The sequence below is a fragment of the Dendropsophus ebraccatus genome, chromosome 10, assembly GCF_027789765.1.
Source record: "Dendropsophus ebraccatus isolate aDenEbr1 chromosome 10, aDenEbr1.pat, whole genome shotgun sequence".
Lineage (NCBI taxonomy): Eukaryota > Metazoa > Chordata > Amphibia > Anura > Hylidae > Dendropsophus > Dendropsophus ebraccatus.
In genome coordinates, this window is record NC_091463.1 from 73,470,678 (window position 1) to 73,490,016 (window position 19,339).

General features: G+C 42.9%; 1 protein-coding gene across 1 annotated transcript; it reads right to left on the reverse strand.

The window, feature by feature from the left end:
- Nucleotides 1-511: 511 nt before the first annotated feature.
- TSPAN15 (tetraspanin 15) lies at nt 512-17,889 on the reverse strand. Its single transcript, XM_069943306.1, has 8 exons — nt 17,210-17,889; nt 8,104-8,289; nt 7,952-8,026; nt 7,511-7,606; nt 6,946-7,062; nt 5,903-5,950; nt 4,224-4,340; nt 512-3,936 (listed from the first exon to the last, which is right to left on the reverse strand). The coding sequence occupies exons 1-8, from the start codon at nt 17,294-17,296 to the stop codon at nt 3,766-3,768; spliced, it is 897 nt and encodes a 298-aa protein (XP_069799407.1). The 5' UTR covers nt 17,297-17,889; the 3' UTR covers nt 512-3,765.
- Between the last annotated feature and the right edge of the window lie 1,450 nt (nt 17,890-19,339).

A 19,339-nucleotide genomic window follows, 5' to 3' on the forward strand; every position in this document is an offset into this window, starting at 1 on the left:
AATCTTTTGTTGTCTGCTCTCTGCTGCCTAATCTCCCTCCTCCCCGTTCCATAGAAGAGACGGGGGCATGTCTGATGCAACAAGACGTGATTTCCTGATAATGAGCAGTGAATGAGAGGGTGGGGGGAGGACCTGGGGAAAGTCTTTTTGAGTGCAGATAATGGCATATTTGCCGAATAACCCCAAGTACAAAAGTTTTTTAAAATCGCCTGGACTATTGATAAAAAAAAAAAAAAAAAAAAATTATAATATATATATCTATATATACACACACATGACAGTGACACTGTCACTATCCAGTATTGATGCATATAAGAAAAAAATCCAGAAAAGCTGAGTGATGATTACCATGGGGGATACAATGTCACCCAGCTTACCTAGATAGTGACACATAATAAATCTTAAAAGGAGCGGTAAGGTTAACAGCCCAACAAACTTGAAGTAAACGGTAGATTTTTAACAAATAACTGGAACAATACACCATACATAATGCTTAGTAATGACAGTCACATACCACATGATGTATTTAATAAAAATATTTCAATGTTAAAGTTCATTAAGCAAAAAAAATATATATATGCACATTTTTTATAAGCAGACACACTGGTCAGATACAGTACAATACCCGGTTACTGAAATGCACAACATTAACCTGCAGGACTGCACACCAGAAAGAGTGTTCACATCAGTGAACATGCATAATGGGAGTTGTAGTTTTTAGCAACTGGAGCGCCAGAGCTTGGGGGTGGGGGGGGGGGGAACACCAGTCCATGGCATCACCTATATATCCATACTGCCATATAGTGTTTTTTCTTTGCTGCATATTGTGGCCATTGATATCAACTGCTCAGTGTTGTTTACATGTTCACACAGGCAAAATGACGGCGGTTTTCGTTGGACAGCTGCCATTTTAATCCAAATAACGGCTGTCATTTTAAAACACGGGCCGTTAATGGCCTTTATTGGTCGTTAAATACCGGGCATCCATCTTTTTAACTTTTTCATCGCTGTTTGACTTTTTTTTTTTTTTTGCAATGTACTGAATATAAGCCAGTTTCATGGAATTAATTATTACCATTTTTTTTTCCTTTTAGGGGGGTGGGGTGGGGGTGGGGGATGAAGGAAATTTACAGCCACACAAAGTGTGAATTGGGCATAGAGTCTATAAATTAGCACTTAGAGTATCTATGGCTCCGTACTATGGTGCTAAGCATACAAGCAAGAGCAGGTGCATTCACAACATTGTGTAATTCCATTTATTGATATTCCATTTGTTAATTATTCAATACAAAAATAAAAAGGAAAAAGGTTTTCAGGTGAATTCCAGTTCCCCCCCCCCCCCCCACTTGTTTTAGTGCAGACGAGCATACATATCTATATTCAGGCCTCATGCACAACTACACGTCACAGCTTAGTGCAACCTAGGAGTATGAGTAGTAGGAGTAGGCCCTTGCAGTATTTTTGTATATCTCCAATGTCGTACAGACATGGCGCCATATGCATGAGGCCTAACTAGTGGAATAAACTCAAATCCCAAACCAAAATTGTTAGATATTGCATGACGAACACAGCAAACACCGCTCTCGTTCATAAACTTTGGTTGCTATGGCCAACGAGGCCTGTTTAGCTAAATGAGGCCTATATGACATTACACAGAAGAACCAGGCCCACATATAGCTATCCTTTTGAAGCAGCCACACAATATGGTCCATAGTGAATTTGCAGGCTATTAGTAACTAGTGGTTTATATCAGGAAAAGCCTGGGCCCACAGGATCTCATATAGGAGAACAGAAAGTGCTGACAGAAAATGGAGAGACCATTTCAGGCAACCTGAGTCCAGGCCCTTGTAGATGGGCTGACAGGCTGCTCATAACAAACATTGATCCCTGGTGCATGTTTGCTGAACCTTCACAAGCCCTGATTTCATTGTTGGCCGCTAGAGATGAGCTAAGTCCGAATGTTCTGCACTTGAATACTGGTGGCTGAAGAAATTGTATGCAGCCCTAGGGAATCCGGGAAAACAAGGATACAACCATAAGCTGTATGCAAGTTTTCCTAGACTCCAGGGCTGCATCAGACTTCTTCAGCCACCGGTGATCAAATGCCGAAGGATCGGACTTGGAGTGTGCCCGAGTTGCGCTCATCTCTATTGGCCGCACATCACATGACCCCTCCTGGTCCTTCTTAGCTAGATTTGTTATTGTTGCAGAAGATGACAATTAGCAGTCTGCAGTAATCTATACAGTAAAATGATACTTGTGTGTAAAGGATATGCTTCACCAGACAGACGTCTTATTATAGGCAAACCCCACAGTCTCTGAAGTCCGGAACCCTATTGCCTTCAGGTTAGACACTAGTGGTTAATAGGAGTAAACACTAAAGGCACAACGTAAAGTATCCACTATACAAGTAATATGGAGAGGATAGCCCCTCTACAGTAAGTACGTCCTACGTGCAAGTACAGGTAGATGGTTTGCAATGCTCTAGAACTGCAGCTTACAAGCTGCGCCACTCATCAAACTGAATCGCACTAATATAGTACCTAGTTTCTAGTGAACAGGACTGACTGTAGAATTAAAAATAAAGAAAAAAAAAAATCTTGGCACTTATTTACACCTGAGTACAGACCAGTTAGTCTAGTCAAAAAGTTAGAATTTCTATGTAAACATGACAGGAGATAAAAATATACCACAGTCCCTTCTACAACAAAGTTATTACAGATCTGTGAGGTTCAAGGGTTACATCTCGCACTTCAGTACACCTACAGTATATATTATATGACTGATAAAATCTGAAAACAGTATGTCACCACCCTGTGTCTACATCAGTGGGTTACAATAAGCACAGTGGTAAGAGCCTTAAAGTGGTTTTCAGACTTTCACAAATTGTACAAAAGGTAATTGAATTTAGTATAGGTCATGCTGAATCCTTGTAATATACCTCTAAGCAAAGGCGGACTCCCTATAAAAGATATTGGGAGCTGCTTCTGTGTGGAAAATGCTGTTTGGTGTTCACGGACATACTCTTAGGCCAAATTAGGCGAGTAGTTTCTTACCAAATGTATGCAGGTTTGCTCATTTTAAATAAATGTATATGCTCTGTAGACACCTTTAGTTTTTCTAACACTCCATTAGGGTATGCTGAGTTGATAGAGAGGCATTCCTAGTTTATTACATCCATCCATTAGCCACACAGCTATGAAGAGTGTCCCCTTCTCCGGAGGACCTGAAATGTCCATGCATTAGATGGACTGTCTATTCATTTCACTATGTACCTCGTAATGCCTTATTTCACCTGTAGTGGTGCTGTACCATAAATGAACACTTGCCGCCAGGCTTTCCTGCACATGACAGCCAGAAAGAAAAGCAAATATTGAAAATTCAGACAAAAATCTCCACAGTTAAGTGATGAGCACATGTTGGTAACAATGCCACAGGATTTTAGGTCTTTCATCCGGAAACCACAGTATATCCGTGAAATAGTTTACACTTGCTATATATCCAAGATGAATTCTGCATGGAGTGCACTTCAAGTTCTGTAGCTCTGTAGTTCAGTGAAGAACCAAAAAACTGTGACATCTGTCCAGAACAGTCACAATACAGTCCTGATTGTCACCCGTCAACCATAGAAAGAAATGTTGTTTTTCAGAACGGCCCACTGGTCCATTCCATCTAGTGCCGGACAGGATTTCCAATGTTCCAGGTGAGCTCTGGGGTTAATATTTAGTGTTTGTTAGCACAATAATTCCCACAAGCTGAAGGCACTCAGGCTGTCGATTCCTCCCCTGGATAGCAGCGGCAACAGCCCACAGTGGAGAACTCTATCTCGTGTTTGGAGGCTTCACCCTCCAGGAGAACATCAGCAGAACTGTTCCACTCCCTGATCATATCTTCTACCCGGGACACATAAAGTAGCGATAGGAGCACTCCAAGGAACTAGAAGTAGAGTCGCAGTGTTAAAATTCATGCATACAATATATCATGTATAAAGGTATAAAGACACATTCCGATATAGGATGAGGCGTTTTTGCCTTTTTCTGGATCAACACAGTAGGTTTCTCTAGGTTGAACCTGATTTTAAAATTTCTCACCATTTGCAGTCTCCACTTACTGCTTGTGAATTCCTGCCAAGGCTATATTTTAGCATAACACGGTCAACTATTGATCTGATCAGCTGTAAAAAGGTCCTCTAGCCGTTGGTTAGACATACATACTGCACTTACCTGGGGGACCAGGATACCCAGTAACGCTCCCGCCATGATCGCATAATTATCCAAGAACCAAATAATGACAGCATTAGTGCAACCCCTGACGTGGATGAACTGCTGAGCTGCCGGTCTCTAAACAAGACAGGGACAATATGGTGTCAGATGGAATATAAAGGATAGCAGAAGTAATAGTAGTAAGAATGGAGAGTGGCACAAGTTTGTAAATGCGTGGAGCCTACTACAATCATTTGGCTATTATACAGATGCAAAGTCACTAATCCTGTTTATTCACAGGGTTAAACTGACCCACCAGTGGACAAGGGAATTTTTTTTGTCCATTTGTTGTATTTTATCTCTGTCCGATGATCAACAAAGTGGTTTTTATTGGAGACGGCTGTTCCGCTGGTTTACTTTTTGGACTTTGCATTCATCAGTCTGGTGAATTCCTGGACACTAGCGACACTGTCTAATACCACTTATCCAGCTAGGAGAAGGTTCAGACTGTATTATTGGCAATTATATGGTTGCAGCGGTTTTTCCTTTATTTTCAATAGTGTGATGGACCCAGGCTTTGACATGATTATAGGGCCCAGCCCATGTCATTGCCACTGATGAGCCCAAGCTATGTTAAAGTCAGTTTGATATGGGATACAAAAGTCTATGGCACTTAGTTAATGGCAAAGTACCTTTGAATTTATGCAGTCCACAGTGCATGTTAAAGTGACTGTACCACCAGGCCCAGGCTGAAGCACTGGAGGCGGGCCGCCCCACCCTTAGTGGGAAGAAACCCCAGCCCCTCCATGACGCGACTCCATTAGAATCAATGGAACCCTATCATAGATGGGAGGGGGGTTTCCTCCCACTAAGGGTGGGTCGGCCCGCCTCCAGTGCTTCTGCCTGGTCCTGGTGGTACAGTCACTTTAAGTTCGGTACACATTTAGTGGATCTTCATTGGAGTGAGATTGTTAAAGCATGTACCATCAGGTACTTCACTTTAAATGTTGCTTATGAATAGAACGTCGCCGGTGCTTTTTTGAACAGTTTCTCGGTTCCTGTGCATGGCGCTAGTCTATAAACAAGCACCGGCCGGGGCTGAAGTACTGGAGGGGAGGGCCCGCCTCCAGTGCTTCAGCCCGGGACGGTGCTCGGTAATAGACCAGCTACCCTGCGCCGACGCCATTCTATTCATATGCAACACCAAAGCGAATGTACTTGATGGCACATGTACTTTAATAGGAAAAGATACTGTTAGAGGGATGCAGGTTATACACCTTGAGCAGCACTTCTCTGAAGGTGTCCATTCTTCTCACCAATCTGTCTGGTGAACTTCCACTGGGTTTGGACTGAACGTAACATAAATGCATTGTAGATTGCATATTTAGTAAAAAGACTTGCATTAAAGTGTGCAGAGTCCTACTTGACGCCAATATGACAGTCATTCAGTCAAGTATGTATGGAGACAATGTTCTCATTCTTTGGGCCAATGATGGACAGAAGCCTCAGGGATGCTGGCATCACAAGACTGCCTGTCCATGGACAATGTGTGTGAAACTGGCCTCAGGAAGTAAAGTACTTAAAGAATTAGCACACTTTTGTCGTGAATCATCTGCGTTTAGAATCATAGCAGGATGCCCGAGTCATAAGAGTCCATACACGCTAATACATATAGACTAGGGAATGTCCCTCAGACTTACATTAAGCTTCATAGCTTGGTATCCACACATTGTATTCATTACTGCTGTCTGGAAGAAAGAGCAAAATAGGGGTCACTTGTCTGAAACAGGTTACAATATGAATGTGGCTAGACTGGATTCCACAGTCTGAGGATTGCTTATAGGAACTGTAGGGACTCGGTCGAAAACAACTATAAGCGGTAAAAACTACTTGTAAGATTCAAAGGAAAACTTAAGAGCAGGTTAAATGCACCTAACCTGCTGCTTAATCTCCATTATTTTCTTACCCGGATCCTTGATCTGACAGCATAGCAGTTAGATGGAGCATGTTATGGTGCCTCGATGGCTGCCAAGCCTGTTCCTCCATTGCACAAGCTGCAGAATGGGTCTTCTGCCATGACACAGGTTTATTCCTGAGAACCCTTAAGGGAACAGTCAGCTGCAATTCACCTTCCAAACTCCTCACACCACTAGATAGTTATAAGGTCAAGGAGACATCTGGTACCTTTCATATATCCGTCTGTGATTCCAGAACGTAGAAAAATTATTGTAAAGCATGGGTCTCCAAAGTGTGGCCCTCCAGCTGTTGCAAAACCACAATTTCCATCATGCCTGGACAGCTAAAGCTTTGGATTTAGCTGTCCAGGCATGATGGGAAATGTAGTATTGCAACAGCTGGAGGGCCACAGTTTGGAGACCCATGTTCTATAGTAAGAAGAATGAGTTCACTACAGCACAGATGGATATATGAAAGGTACCATGTGTCTCCTTGTCCTAACAGCTACTGTATCTACCAGTGTCAGCAGTTTGGAACATGAATTACAGCTGACAGTATCCCTTTAAAGAAGTGCCAGGAGAAGGTATTGCGTGCAATTCTTCCCCACAATAGCATGCAGATAGAATGAAAGGAGAAGTGCTTCATGTGTAGCATTGTCCGGTGACCATTGGTGACAACACAGAACAGTTTCTCTGCTATTACCATTTACCCCAATACAAACATGACAGTCATAAATACAAGGAAATGATAAATGAAGGTCCCCGGTTAGTTGTTAGGACGACCTTACCTTGTTAGAGATGCAGCAAGTATAGGGAACTCCACACGCAAGGGGTCCGGGGGCTGTGCAAGAGTGATACTCATTCTGTTCCCAGTCTGTGTACTCTGCTCCGCCACAACACTTGAACTAAAATCAACAGATTTCATGTAATAAAAAAAAAAAAAAAATTATATATATATATAATATATATATTATATATATATATATATATATATATATTTATATTATATATATATATATAATAATATTATATATATTAATATATATAATGCTAATAAGAAAAATAAATATATCTCTATATCATCCATCAGGACTTTACCTTTTTACCTTCACACATTCTTATCACCTTTACACCAGAAAAATATGGCAGCAACAGTGCCACACCTATCCACAGGTTGTTTGTGGTATTGCAAATCTAACACACCAGTGGAGCCAAGCTGCAATACCACCCAACCTGTGAACAAGTGGGGTGCTGATTCTGGAAGATAGCAGCCATGTTTTATTAACCCTATACACCCCTGTGTTTCTTTTTATATGTAAGTAAATCAGTTGGACAGGATTTGTAGATATTCACCTGCTTTTGCACAAAGTCCATGATATTTTTGAAGTCAAGATCATCATAGTAATTATGTATTCCCTTCCGAATGTTCTTATTGAGGAGATCCATGGTCTGGTGTAAAAGAGAAAGAGGGTTATTACTCTGTGGACTGGATGTGGCGCTCCGCTCATCTCTCTAGACAAAGACATTGATAAAGACCAAGAGAGAGGGGTATCGGTCCATTTACACAGAAAGATTATCTGACAGATTATCTGCCAAAGATTTGCAGCCAAAGCCAGAAACAGACTATAAACAGAGATCAGGTGATAAAAGGAAACCCTGAGAGGTCTCCTCTTTTCAAATCCATTCCTGGCTTTGGCTTCAAATCTTTGGCAGATAATCTGTCAGATAATGTTTCTGTGTAAATGGATCCTAAACTGATGGGATAGGAGGGCAGAATGGGGATCTAGTCCTCACCTGATTTCTGAAGATTAAGGCAATAATCCCCCCAGTCAACTCCAATATAAGGCAGAACCCCAGGGTATACATGAACTGCAAAGGGAAAAAAACAGAATTACGGAAATATTAAAACCATCATGTACAGATCCCTGAGTGACAGCAGCACTTACCACCTGGAGTAGGCACAAGTTATCTCTGAGCGAGGCCAAGACTCCGATGAAGGATACAACAAACATGACTATTCCCAGGAGGATGAGGATGATGGCAGGAGCAAGGAAGGCACTGTGTAACGTCTTATATTTCTGCCTCTCTACTTCAGCATAGATCCCAACAGCCAGGACAAAGGCGCCTATCAGCTAGGAAGACAGAGAGAATTATAAACCACACAACCCGTAGTCTCCTCCTTATCATCACAAACACAACAGGAAGTCTCAGTTCAGTTTTAGGCCTAGTGGCCAGGCTGAAAATTGAGATGTCAAGATTTTTTTTTTTTTATCATATAGATGGTTAAATGGAAAGTTAGAGGGAAAAAAAAAAAAAAAAAAAACACCAAAAGGATATCTAACGGAAAAATTGTTTTTTTCGAATAACACGTTGCCTTTAAGGGTACGTTCACACTACAAAATCCGTATGGAGAACTTCAAAGCAGGGGCCCACGGCAGAATCTGCTTGAAGTTCCGCCAGTCTCATAGGCTTTATTTTATGCTCAGGCAGATTCCGCCGTCTCAGCACAGATTGCGTAGTGTGAACATACCCTAAAGGGGTTGTTCACGAATTTTTTTTTTAATTCAACTTGTGCGACAAAGTGCCAGAGATTTGTATTTTATTTCTTTTAAAAATTCTCAAGACTTCCAGTACTTATCAGCTGCTGCATGTTCTGCAGGAAGTGGTGTATTTTTTCCAGTCAGACATGGTGCTCTCTGCAGCCACCTCTGTCCAATTTAGGATCTGTCCAGATCAGTAACAAATATCCATAGAAACCTCTCCTGCACTCCAGACTGGAAAGAATACACCACTTCCTGCAGGACATATAGCAGCTGATAAGTACTGGAAGACTTGATATATACTGTATATATATTATATAATTTTTTTTTTTTTTTTTTTTTTTTTTTTATAGAAGTAAATAACAGTTCTGTGTCATGGCAGATGTAAGTCTATAGGCCCATCTAGGTCACACAGACACAAAGAATTGCTACAGAAAGTATATTGGAAAGTTGGGTAATTTTTTTTTTAATCATACAAAGGAAAAACACTATAGAAGGCTACAAGACCAAGCAAGTTATGGAGACAAAACAAGAAGCTCTCAAGCATTCCCAGCCCAATTCCTTATGATCTGCAGATACTGAATAGATAGTCTATCTATCTAGCTCAGCATACTTTATGTGAAAGAATGTCACCTATACCATCGCAAGCCTGGACCTGACTCCCCACCCCCCACCTGCATAATTATATGGGAAGGTGCTTCTTTTATCTTTATCACAGGAAAGCTCCTCCGACAGCCGGGGGTGGGGGTGCTACACCACCACCGAGGGATCAGTAATGTATACGGTAAATTCTGTGATATATGAAAAAAAAAATCCAGTATAACATCTCACTAATAACGTCACAGATCGTCAAAGAAGAAAGACACAAGATTCCTTGTCCCTTCCAGGAATTCATGCTGTGCTATGGATTATAAAACTAGGAATGCAGAACAAAGAAGTCAGTGCCCCCCAGTCATGTCTACTGTATGCCACACCATTGGATTGCCATAAGAGGCTATAGAAGATTTCCGGTTACTGAAGGGAAAAAATAAATAAATCACATCCAGTCTGTGGATAGCATATAGTTTTTAAACTTGAGATAGTTTCGCTTTAATATTAAAAGCAGAACTATCAGCAGGTCAGACGAATCTAATTTGCCGATAGCTCCCTAGTGTGTACAGGGCGCTGAGGATGAAGGCATGTCTCTTATCTTCATCCTCGGCAGCATTCCTGTACTGTTAGTTGTGCCCAGTAAGTAAGTTATGAGCACTGGGGATGTGGCTAGCAATTGGCTCCCTTTAAGGGTCCATTTACACAGAAAGATTATCTGACAGATTATCTGCCAAAGATGTGAAGCCAAAGCCAGGAATGGATTTGGAAAGAGGAGAAATCTCAGGCTTTCCTTTATGACCTGATCTCTGTTTTTAGTCTGTTTCTGGCTCTGGCTTCAAATCTTTGGCAGATAATCTGTCAGATAATCTCTCTGTGTAAATGGACCCTTACGGTGGTTTTACATGGAGCGATAACTTGCCCGATTGCACGATTAACGATTTTGAATGAACGATTTTTTTTATAACGATCAGCGTTAATGCTGCGTTTACACGTAACGATTATTGGCCCGATCGTACGATTAGCGATGTCGGATTTACGATTTTTTTTTTATAACGATCAGCGTTTAGATGGTACGATATATCGTACGAAAATTCGCACTGCGATCGTTTTGCGATCGTTTAAACCTATCTCACACATTGGTTAAATCGGCGAACGACTGTTCACACGGAACGATTTGCGAATTTTTTGCGTACGATGAACGACGATTTGATGACCTGATGAAAGATCAAAATGTACGGTTTATCGTGCGTCGTTCGATCGTTCGCTGCGTTCACACGCACGATTATCGTTCGAATTCTACCGTTATCGCGCAAATTCGCACAATAATCGTTACGTGTAAACGCAGCATTAGACGGAACGATACATCATATGGAAAAGTCGTTATGCGATCGCTTAAGCCCCTCTCACACATAGGTGAAATTGTTGAAAGAATGTTTACAAGGAACGATCTGCAAATTTTTTGCGAACAATCAACGACTATTTGAGAACATGTTGAAAGATCAAAATGAACGATTTCTCGCTCTTCGCTTGATCGTTCGCTGCGTTTACACGGAAGATTATCGTTCGAATTTGATTGTTATCGTGCAAATTCGAACGATAAATCGTTCCGTGTAAAAACACCATAAGTCTCTAATGTGTTTCCCTTTGAATTACATTGAATGAGTTCACATGCGGCAGATTGGTTGCAGAAATTTCTGCCACCGAGAGTCACTTCCATTCATCTCAATAGACGAGTAGACCAGCTGCAGAAATTTCTGGAACATCCTAAGGGCCATTTTACACTAAGCAATACTTGTGAAATTCCGCCTGGCTCAGAGTCACACATGATGGGGGAGATTTATCAAACATGGTGTAAAGAGTCTGTGAAGAATGAAAGATGGAATCTGAGCCAGTTTCACTTTACACCATGTTTGATAAATCTCCCCCAGAGTCTCTATGGGATGGCTCACGCGCCTCCGCTCCCCGCTCAAAAAAATTACATGTTTACTCAGTGTGAACATAGGCTAGATTCAAACTTCGGATATGTCCAGTGTAAATCTAGCCTTAGGCTGGGTTCACACACAGTATATTTCAGTCAGTATTGTGGTCCTCATATTGCAACCAAAACCAGGAGTGGATTAAAAACACAGAAAGGATCTGTCCACACAATGTTGAAATTGAGTGGATGGCCGCCATATAACAGTAAATAACGGCCATTATTTCAATATAACAGCCGTTGTTTTAAAATAGCAAATATTTGCCATTAAATAGCGGCCATCCACTCAATTTCAACATTGTGTGAACAGAGCCTTATTGTGTTTTCAATCCACTCCTGGTTTTGGTTGCAATATGAGGACCACAATACTGACTGAAATATACGTAGTCTGAACCCAGCCTTAATGTGTATTAACAACGTATCGCTTAAGGGTCCAAAAATAAAGTTTTTATTGTCAAAAAAAATCATTACTTTGCTGTAGGGTGCCTTCACACATACCGTATAGCTGCGTATTTATCGCACAAACTCGCACGAAAGTGGTGTTAAGCTCTCCTGTGAAAATGTGAAAATCAAAACTCGCATGTAAAAAAACAAAACAAAACAAAACTCGCACCAAACACGCAGCGAGAATACACATACACTGACTTTATAGCAATCAGTATCACTGTAGATTTATGTGCGAGAAACTCACAGCGATAAATACTCAGCGATATGGTACGTGTGAAGGCACCCTAAAAGTGTGTGGCTTTTGTTTCCTGATCTGCCTTCCAGGTGAAAAATGTGCATGGCAGCATGAGATCTTATATTTATAACTAGTCATATAGGGACGTTACGTATTGTAGGAGTCAACTTTTTTTCTCAAATTTTGTGCAAAACTACACAAACTCTGAGCAGCCATACTGGTAGATTTCCAGTGTTATGGGCAAAAAGCAATTATAGCCAGCTCCCTCACCTCTTCACACCATTGGATGCATGGGACTCACTTCCAAGATAAATTCCAAATGATGAAATAGTCTCAGCGAAGTCGGTGCAAAACAATTCTCTTTATTCAGTGTTTTTAAAAGCCACATGTTCTCCTTGTGGCTTCTAAAAACACTGAATAAAGAATTGTTTTGCACCGACCACGCTGAGACTATTTCACCATTAAGATTTCCAGTGTGACTGTGTGTTTTTTGCACAAATGCTACTCCACAACCTATGTTCATAATGCTGGTGGTATGGAAGCATGGAAACTGGTATAAAGTCCTATTGTATACATGTTTTGTGAGTTTCTGGTGCTGCATGTTCCCTGTTACGTCCTGACCGGTTTCCAGTAGGTGTGTCATTAAGTTATAAGGCCGACGCTGATAACATGGCACTCCTTGCTGGAACAGGAACTGATAAGGGGCTCACAAGAAAGTATAGCAAAAAATAAAATGTCTCTGTATACTCAGTACCTGCAACAAGAAGCTACCTAGTTAGTATGGTTGAAAAAAAGACACGTCTATCAAGTTCAATCAAGGAGGGGACGGATGAGAAGAGGGATGGATGATGGGTAGATTCTATAAATATGCATTAAAGGGGTTATCCAGTGCTAGAAAAACATGGCCACTTTCTTTCAGAGACAACACGACTCTTGTCTCCAGTTCAGGTGCGGTTTGCAATTGAGCTCCATTCACTTCAATGGAACTGAGCAGCAAAACCCCACCCAAGCTGGAGATGTGAGTTGGGCTGTCTCTGGAAGAAAGTGGCCATGTTTTTGTACCGCTGGATAACCCCTTTAAGCTCCATTCACTTCAATGAGACCAAGTTGCAAAACCTGCACCCAACCTGGAGACAAAAGTGGGGCTGTCTCTGGAAGATAGTGGCCATGTTTTTGTAGCACTGGCTTACCCCTTTAATGGCACTTCTAAACATATTGCTGAAAATTAGCACTTGTCCAGGCTCTGATCGTAACTATGTAGTAAATATGCGTTTGTATATACTGTTTATAATTACCTTCGTATGTATATACTGTAAATAATGTGTTTACACTGAAAGACTTGAGAACGATTAATAATGATTTTAAGGTCAACTCAAAAGATGTGATCAATGACATACAAACTAATTTTTGTTTGTCGTTGGATCGTTGCTGCATTTATACCAGAAGACTATTGCTTAAATTCGAACAATTTAACGACTTTTTGCACATTAATCGGCCTGTGTAAAAAGGCCCTTTAAATCTCTTTCAAAAGAGATTGCCCTGAAGTTAGAACTGGCAGATGGTCTCAAGATTGTGTCTATGCTGATAAGTGAGGATGGGAAGACTGCATGATAAGCAGGAAAAAGTTCACCTGACGGGAAAATCTGTCAAGGTAATCGTATGTTATGTAATCTTCTCACACATGGCAAAGGGCAAGCCTGTGGACAAGGGCAAGAGTGTCAACGACTCCCATAATCAATGGTTTTTGAAAGTGAAGTCTGTCAGCTATAATTCACATTCCAAATTGCTGACATGGTTGGATAGCTGTTAGGACAAGGAGACACATGGTACCTTTCATATATCGTGCTGTGCTTCCAGAACGTAGACAAATGCTTTTATTCTCTGGAGTCAAAACTGACTCTTTATAATGAATAATGTCAGGAGTTCCGAATTGTGGTCTGCTACACGTCATCCACACATGGACCATACTTACAGAATGCACTTGGAGCACGCCCCTATTTGTACTATAGATAAGTAGAGATGAGTGACTCACTTATCGCTTTGTTAGAGCAGAGCTCCGTTCATGAAGCTGCCAGCCTTTCAGCACTGCTTCACTCGGTCACTCCTCCCAGGATGCTAGGGAAAAGTTGGATCCAATCCTGAGAAACTTCTCCTAAATTCCCAGGATTGAATCCAGCTTTTCCCCAGCACCTGGGGTGGAGCAGCAGGGAGCAGAGCAGCGCTGCAAAGCCGGCAGCTTGATGAGCGGAGCGCAGAGCAAACAAAGTGCTTCGACTCGTTTAGATGAGTGATTCCCTTATCTCTAATTAAAAGCATTTTCCACATTCTGGAAGCAAAGACGGATATATAAAAGGTACCATGTGTCTCCTTGACCTAACAGCTATCTAACAGTGTCCGCAGTTTGGAAAGTGAATTGCATCTGAGAGAATTTCCCTTTAGGGTGCCTTCACACCTACCGGATCCGCAGCGGATTTTCATGTTGCGAGTTTGCAGCGAAATCCGCTGCGGATCCTGTACTGTGAATCTAAATCTGTCCCCTTCAGGCAGCGGATGCGCTGCCTGCATGGGACCCGGCCCCTTTAACCCCTGTGCCACCGGCCACTCGCAGCTCACAGCCCCCTTAAACCCCCGCACGCCCGATCGCCCCCGAGCATACATCACCTGCTCGGCCCGTGGCTGTGTGATGCTCCCGGGAGCATCACACAGCCACGGGTCGAGCAGGTGATGTATGCTCGGGGCCTGGGCTGCTATCAGGCGTGCAGGGGGGCCAGGGCGGGGATTGGGCGTGCGTGGGGGGGGGGGGGGCGTGCGGGGCGGCGATCAGGCGTGCGGGTGTTTAAGGGGGCCGGGGCTGCGGGCGGCCGGCGCAGGGGTATAAGGGGCCGGGTCCCATGCAGGCAGCGGATCCGCTGCGTGTATGGGACCCATTGAGCTTCACAGTACAGGATCCGCAGCTGATTTCGCTGCAAACTCGCAGCATGAAAATCCGCTGCGGATCCGGTAGGTGTGAAGGCACCCTTAAGGAGTAATGAAGGCCCTTTGACACTACTCGGAGGTTTCTAGTAGAGCTACTATCACACTGCAGTTGATTTTCAGAACACTTTTCTGGAACTTCTGTATCGGATATGGACAAGTCTCTGAGCGCTGTCAAAGGAAGTGCTTCATAACACCGCTGTCTAAAGTCAATACTGTATGGGCAGCTTTAGTTTGCTGTTTAGTCAAGGGCTGTACTTTCCATAATACATACAATCAGGAAAAGTTTTGTGGAGACATTGAGCCAGCAAAGCGGGAAACTGTTGCCCTTGACTTTAATTCAGAGAAGTAATACTAGGCACTAACAAACCAAGGCTGGGTTTACACAGAGATTTATCTGACAGATTATTGAAGCCAAAGCCAGGAACAGACTATAATCAGGGAACAGGTCATAAAGGAAAGACTGACATTTCTCTTATTTTCAAATCTATTTTTGGCTTCAAAAATCTGTCAGATAAATCTCTATGTGTAAGGGCACCCTTAGGGTAGCTTCACACACACCGTATCGCAGTGAATTTTCTGCTGCGGATATGCAGCAGATTTGATCTAAATAACTGAACACAGCATCAAATCTGCACCATCAGATCTGCTGATCTGCTGCGCATCGGTCGTGTGTGTTAGCACCCTTAGGGTACAAATACACACATCGTATACGCAGCGTATTTACTGCTGCGATACGCAGCAGATCAGATCTAAATAACTGAACACAGCATCAAATCTGCTGCATATACGGTGTGTGTGTTTTTACCCTCAAGGGTGCGTTCACACGTACAGGATCTGCAGCAGATTTGATGTTGCAGATTCAATGCAAAGCAACTCTGGGCCATCAAATCTGCGCCATCAAATCAGCTGCAGATCCTGTACGTGTGAACGCACCCTAAGGCTGGGTTCACACACATTTTGGTCAGTATTTTTAGCCAAAATCGGGAATGGAACCTACACAGAGAAAAAACTATGATGGAAATATCTGTCCCATTTTCTGTGTTTTGGACAGATTTGACGTTAAAAGTGTAAACCTAGCCTTAGGCCTTATTCACACGTCCCGCAAAGTTGGCTGTGATCACATATCTGCCACCACTGACAATTTTAGGGGACATTGAATTCTATACATCTATTCATACGATCCGTGCTATGAAAAGATAGGATATCTCCTAGTGCGGAGGCAAATTGCGGCAGGGATCCCCCAATAGAAGTCTATAGGATCCATGCTTTTTACTAATTAAACAGATGCCACATCCATGGAATCTGTGAGAAAGAGGGATCCCAGCGCATCCCCACAGCTAGATTGCACCCTCCACCTGATGCGTCACAGGACACACCAGTGAAAACGGATGCAATCACTGATTATTTTCCACAGATCCCAAATTTAGTTAGCGGACTAAAATCACGGTCCTTAAAAATCACTGGATATGTGAATGAGGCCTTAGGCTTTGTGTACATGACAATTACTGATCTGTATTGTGGCACCACCAGAAATGTATAGCCCTTTACTCCGTATTCGTCGAGGATTTATGATATCAATAAAGAGAAAATAAAACATGACACTATTGGAGCCCACGCTTCATGGGGCAATAGTGCCCCATCTGTCCACAGGTTGCGATTAGTATTGCAGCAATACCATACACAAAGTTTGGACATGGGTGGTGCTATTTCCAGCCATTTTTTTCTAATCCTGGACAACTCAAATACTCCAGTCTGCAGTTTTGCAAGGTGAAGCACACCTTGCCTAAAGACGTTAAGTCACCGCCCAGTTATTGGATCCCCTCCAACTGGTCAGGCTAGTTTCATTGATATGCTTTGTGTGCATTTTACCCTTATTCAGTAAGCAAATATGTACCAGAGTTAAGCCTGATCAGATCGCCTGCAGTCATAAGACATCACCTTACAGTCAACCATATAGACAAGGATTGACAATATTCCATTGACTGATGTCATTCCCCGCAGCCTCAGCTCAGAGAATCTTCCCGTTTAAAGCACCACTATATAGGTAGATGTGTCTGCAGTGTTTATGGCGGCATTGGTCATTGACCCCAGTGCAGAATATCCAACCCCAGTCTGGACTGGCTGATAACAGAAAAAAATAGCTTCCGGCTAGATAACAAACTTAGCCTATACTGTACATTGATAGCTAGGATATTAAGCACTATTATACGACCCAAGTCCCAGAAGTCAATACACCCACACCCAAAGTGTAGTGTCCCACCCTGAGCCACCAGAGAAAGGCGACTTACCCAGAATATAGTACTATATGTAATGAGGGTGAATTTCAGGCACAGGTACGGAAACCTGGAGCAGTATCGAACCTCTTCATTAGCCATGACCACCGGTTGGGAGTTTCCGTTCACTCCAGGCAATTGAGACCTTTGACTTTCTTAACCGACCAGGTGTATCGGACAAGGTAAGCGCAGGGATTGGCACTGTCTTGGTGGAGATGGACCTTCCCTGCAGGTCAGGTAGAGTCAGGAACCTTCTTGCAGCCCAGGTAAAGTAGTGGAGCCTCCGTGCAGCCCAGGTAGAGCGGAAAATCTTGCTTCCGCAGGTAATTTCCTAATTCTTGCACCGTCCTGTATCAGCTGTCAGCGTGCACAGGTAAATTGTAGGGCAGAATGAATGTGAGCTGGGATAGTAGGAATCGCTCTAGGGGTGTGTACGGTTGTATAGCAATAGGAGGAGCCTGGCTGTGTATTTAGCCGCACACTGGCCTTGCATGGGTGTGTTTAGGAGGATGTAATGTGTAGAGTGTGACTTGCAGCTGTAGGGTTGTTGATGAGCCTGAGTCACACTGGGAAGCAGGAAACTGGATTATCCTGGGCTGAGCAGCAGGCAGGGGCTGTGTGCAGTGATCAGCTCTCTGCACTGGTCAGTGCTTTGTGTGTATTAGGAGTTGGCAAAAATAGATCCTCTTCGGCTTATTGCAATGGGTGGGCTTCCCCTGGCAAGCTCTGGGGCTTCCCTCGGCGGTGGGCTGGCACCGGCTAATGATTGGCCATGCCAGCTTGTTGCTGTGCCTCCTCCCAAGGTGTGTCACTGTATGACCACACAGCCTCAGCTGACTCCTAGTTTATCCATAGAGCTGCACAGAGACAGCACTGAATGTTATTGCTGACACTGCACACAGGCGGACACAATCCATGCATTACAATGAGTGCTGGTGTAGTGCTAAAAGCATCCTTTAATGGGTGTTATTAGTGAATAGGAAATATAGCCTGATGGTGTATACTGCGCTGTAAGCCATTGTTTTAAAGGGACTCTGTGGGTAAAAAGATGAAAATTCTAATTTTATATTTAGTGCAGATGTTTATCTCAGGGATGGGGAACCTTCGGCCCTCCAGCTGTTGCAAAACTACATTTCCCATCATGCCTGGACAGCCTTCGGCTGTCCAGGCATGATGGGGATTGTAGTTTTGCAACAGATGGAGGGCCGAAGGTTCCCCATCCCTGGTGTATCTGACCCCCACTGGTCTGTAGATTACTGAGGGTCTTGTTGCAAGGGGTTGTCCAGCAAAAATCTTTTTCTATCAAATCAACTGGTGTCAGAAAGTTATATAGATTTGTAATTTACTTCTATTAAAAAATCTCAAGTCGTCCCATACTTATCAGCTGCTGTATGTCCCACAGGAAATGTTTTATTTTCAGTCTGACACAGTCCTCTTTGCTGACATCTCTGGTCGAGACAGGAACTGTCCAGAGCGGGAGAGGTTTTCTATGGCGATTCCCATTGAAAGCCTCTCCTACTCTGGAGAGTTCCTGTCTCGACCAGAGATGTCAGCAGTGTCGGACTGAAAATAAAACATTTCCTACGGGGCATACAGCAGCTGAAAAGTATGGAAAGACTTGAGATTTTTTTTAATAGAAGTAAATTACAAAGCTGTATAACTTTCTGACACCAGTTGATTTGATAGAAAAAGATTTTTGCTGGATAACCCCTTTAATGGATTTATGTACTAACTAGTGGTTTCATGGCCCATATGATAAAACTGAAAAGCAGAAATCTCCCCACATACAAACCAATGGAGGTAGTGCACACATTTTCCCGGAATACGTTCACTGTTTTTTCCTCCCAGGGGCCTCCCCAGAACTTGATCTGACCCTGTTTTTCTTGTTTACATGTAGTTCAGGCTGTCATGACTTTCTATGAATTAGCAATGCCCTGTCATTTTTTTTTTGTGCAGTCAATGGCTGTCCTATGTAACTGAACATAGAGATGCATATAGGTCTAAATACTAAATACCCCTCACAAGGGTAACCCCCTCCTGCCCCTGCACTGTAAATTAACGTCGTTGCAGCCCGGGGCTGCAGTGACACAGGCACAGAAGCTGTGCCTGTGTCATCTGTGTCAACTGTCAGCACCCGAGCCGCTC

Coding starts and splice junctions, on each gene's coding strand:
- TSPAN15 (XM_069943306.1), bottom strand. CDS start 17,296: ATGGCTAATGAAGAGGTTCGATACTGCTCCAGGTTTCCGTACCTGTGC. Junction 8,290..17,209: donor CATATAGTACTATATTCTGG/GTAAGTCGCCTT, acceptor CTGTCTTCCTAG/CTGATAGGCGCCTTTGTCCT. Junction 3,937..4,223: donor TGGGTATCCTGGTCCCCCAG/GTAAGTGCAGTA, acceptor CTCTACTTCTAG/TTCCTTGGAGTGCTCCTATC.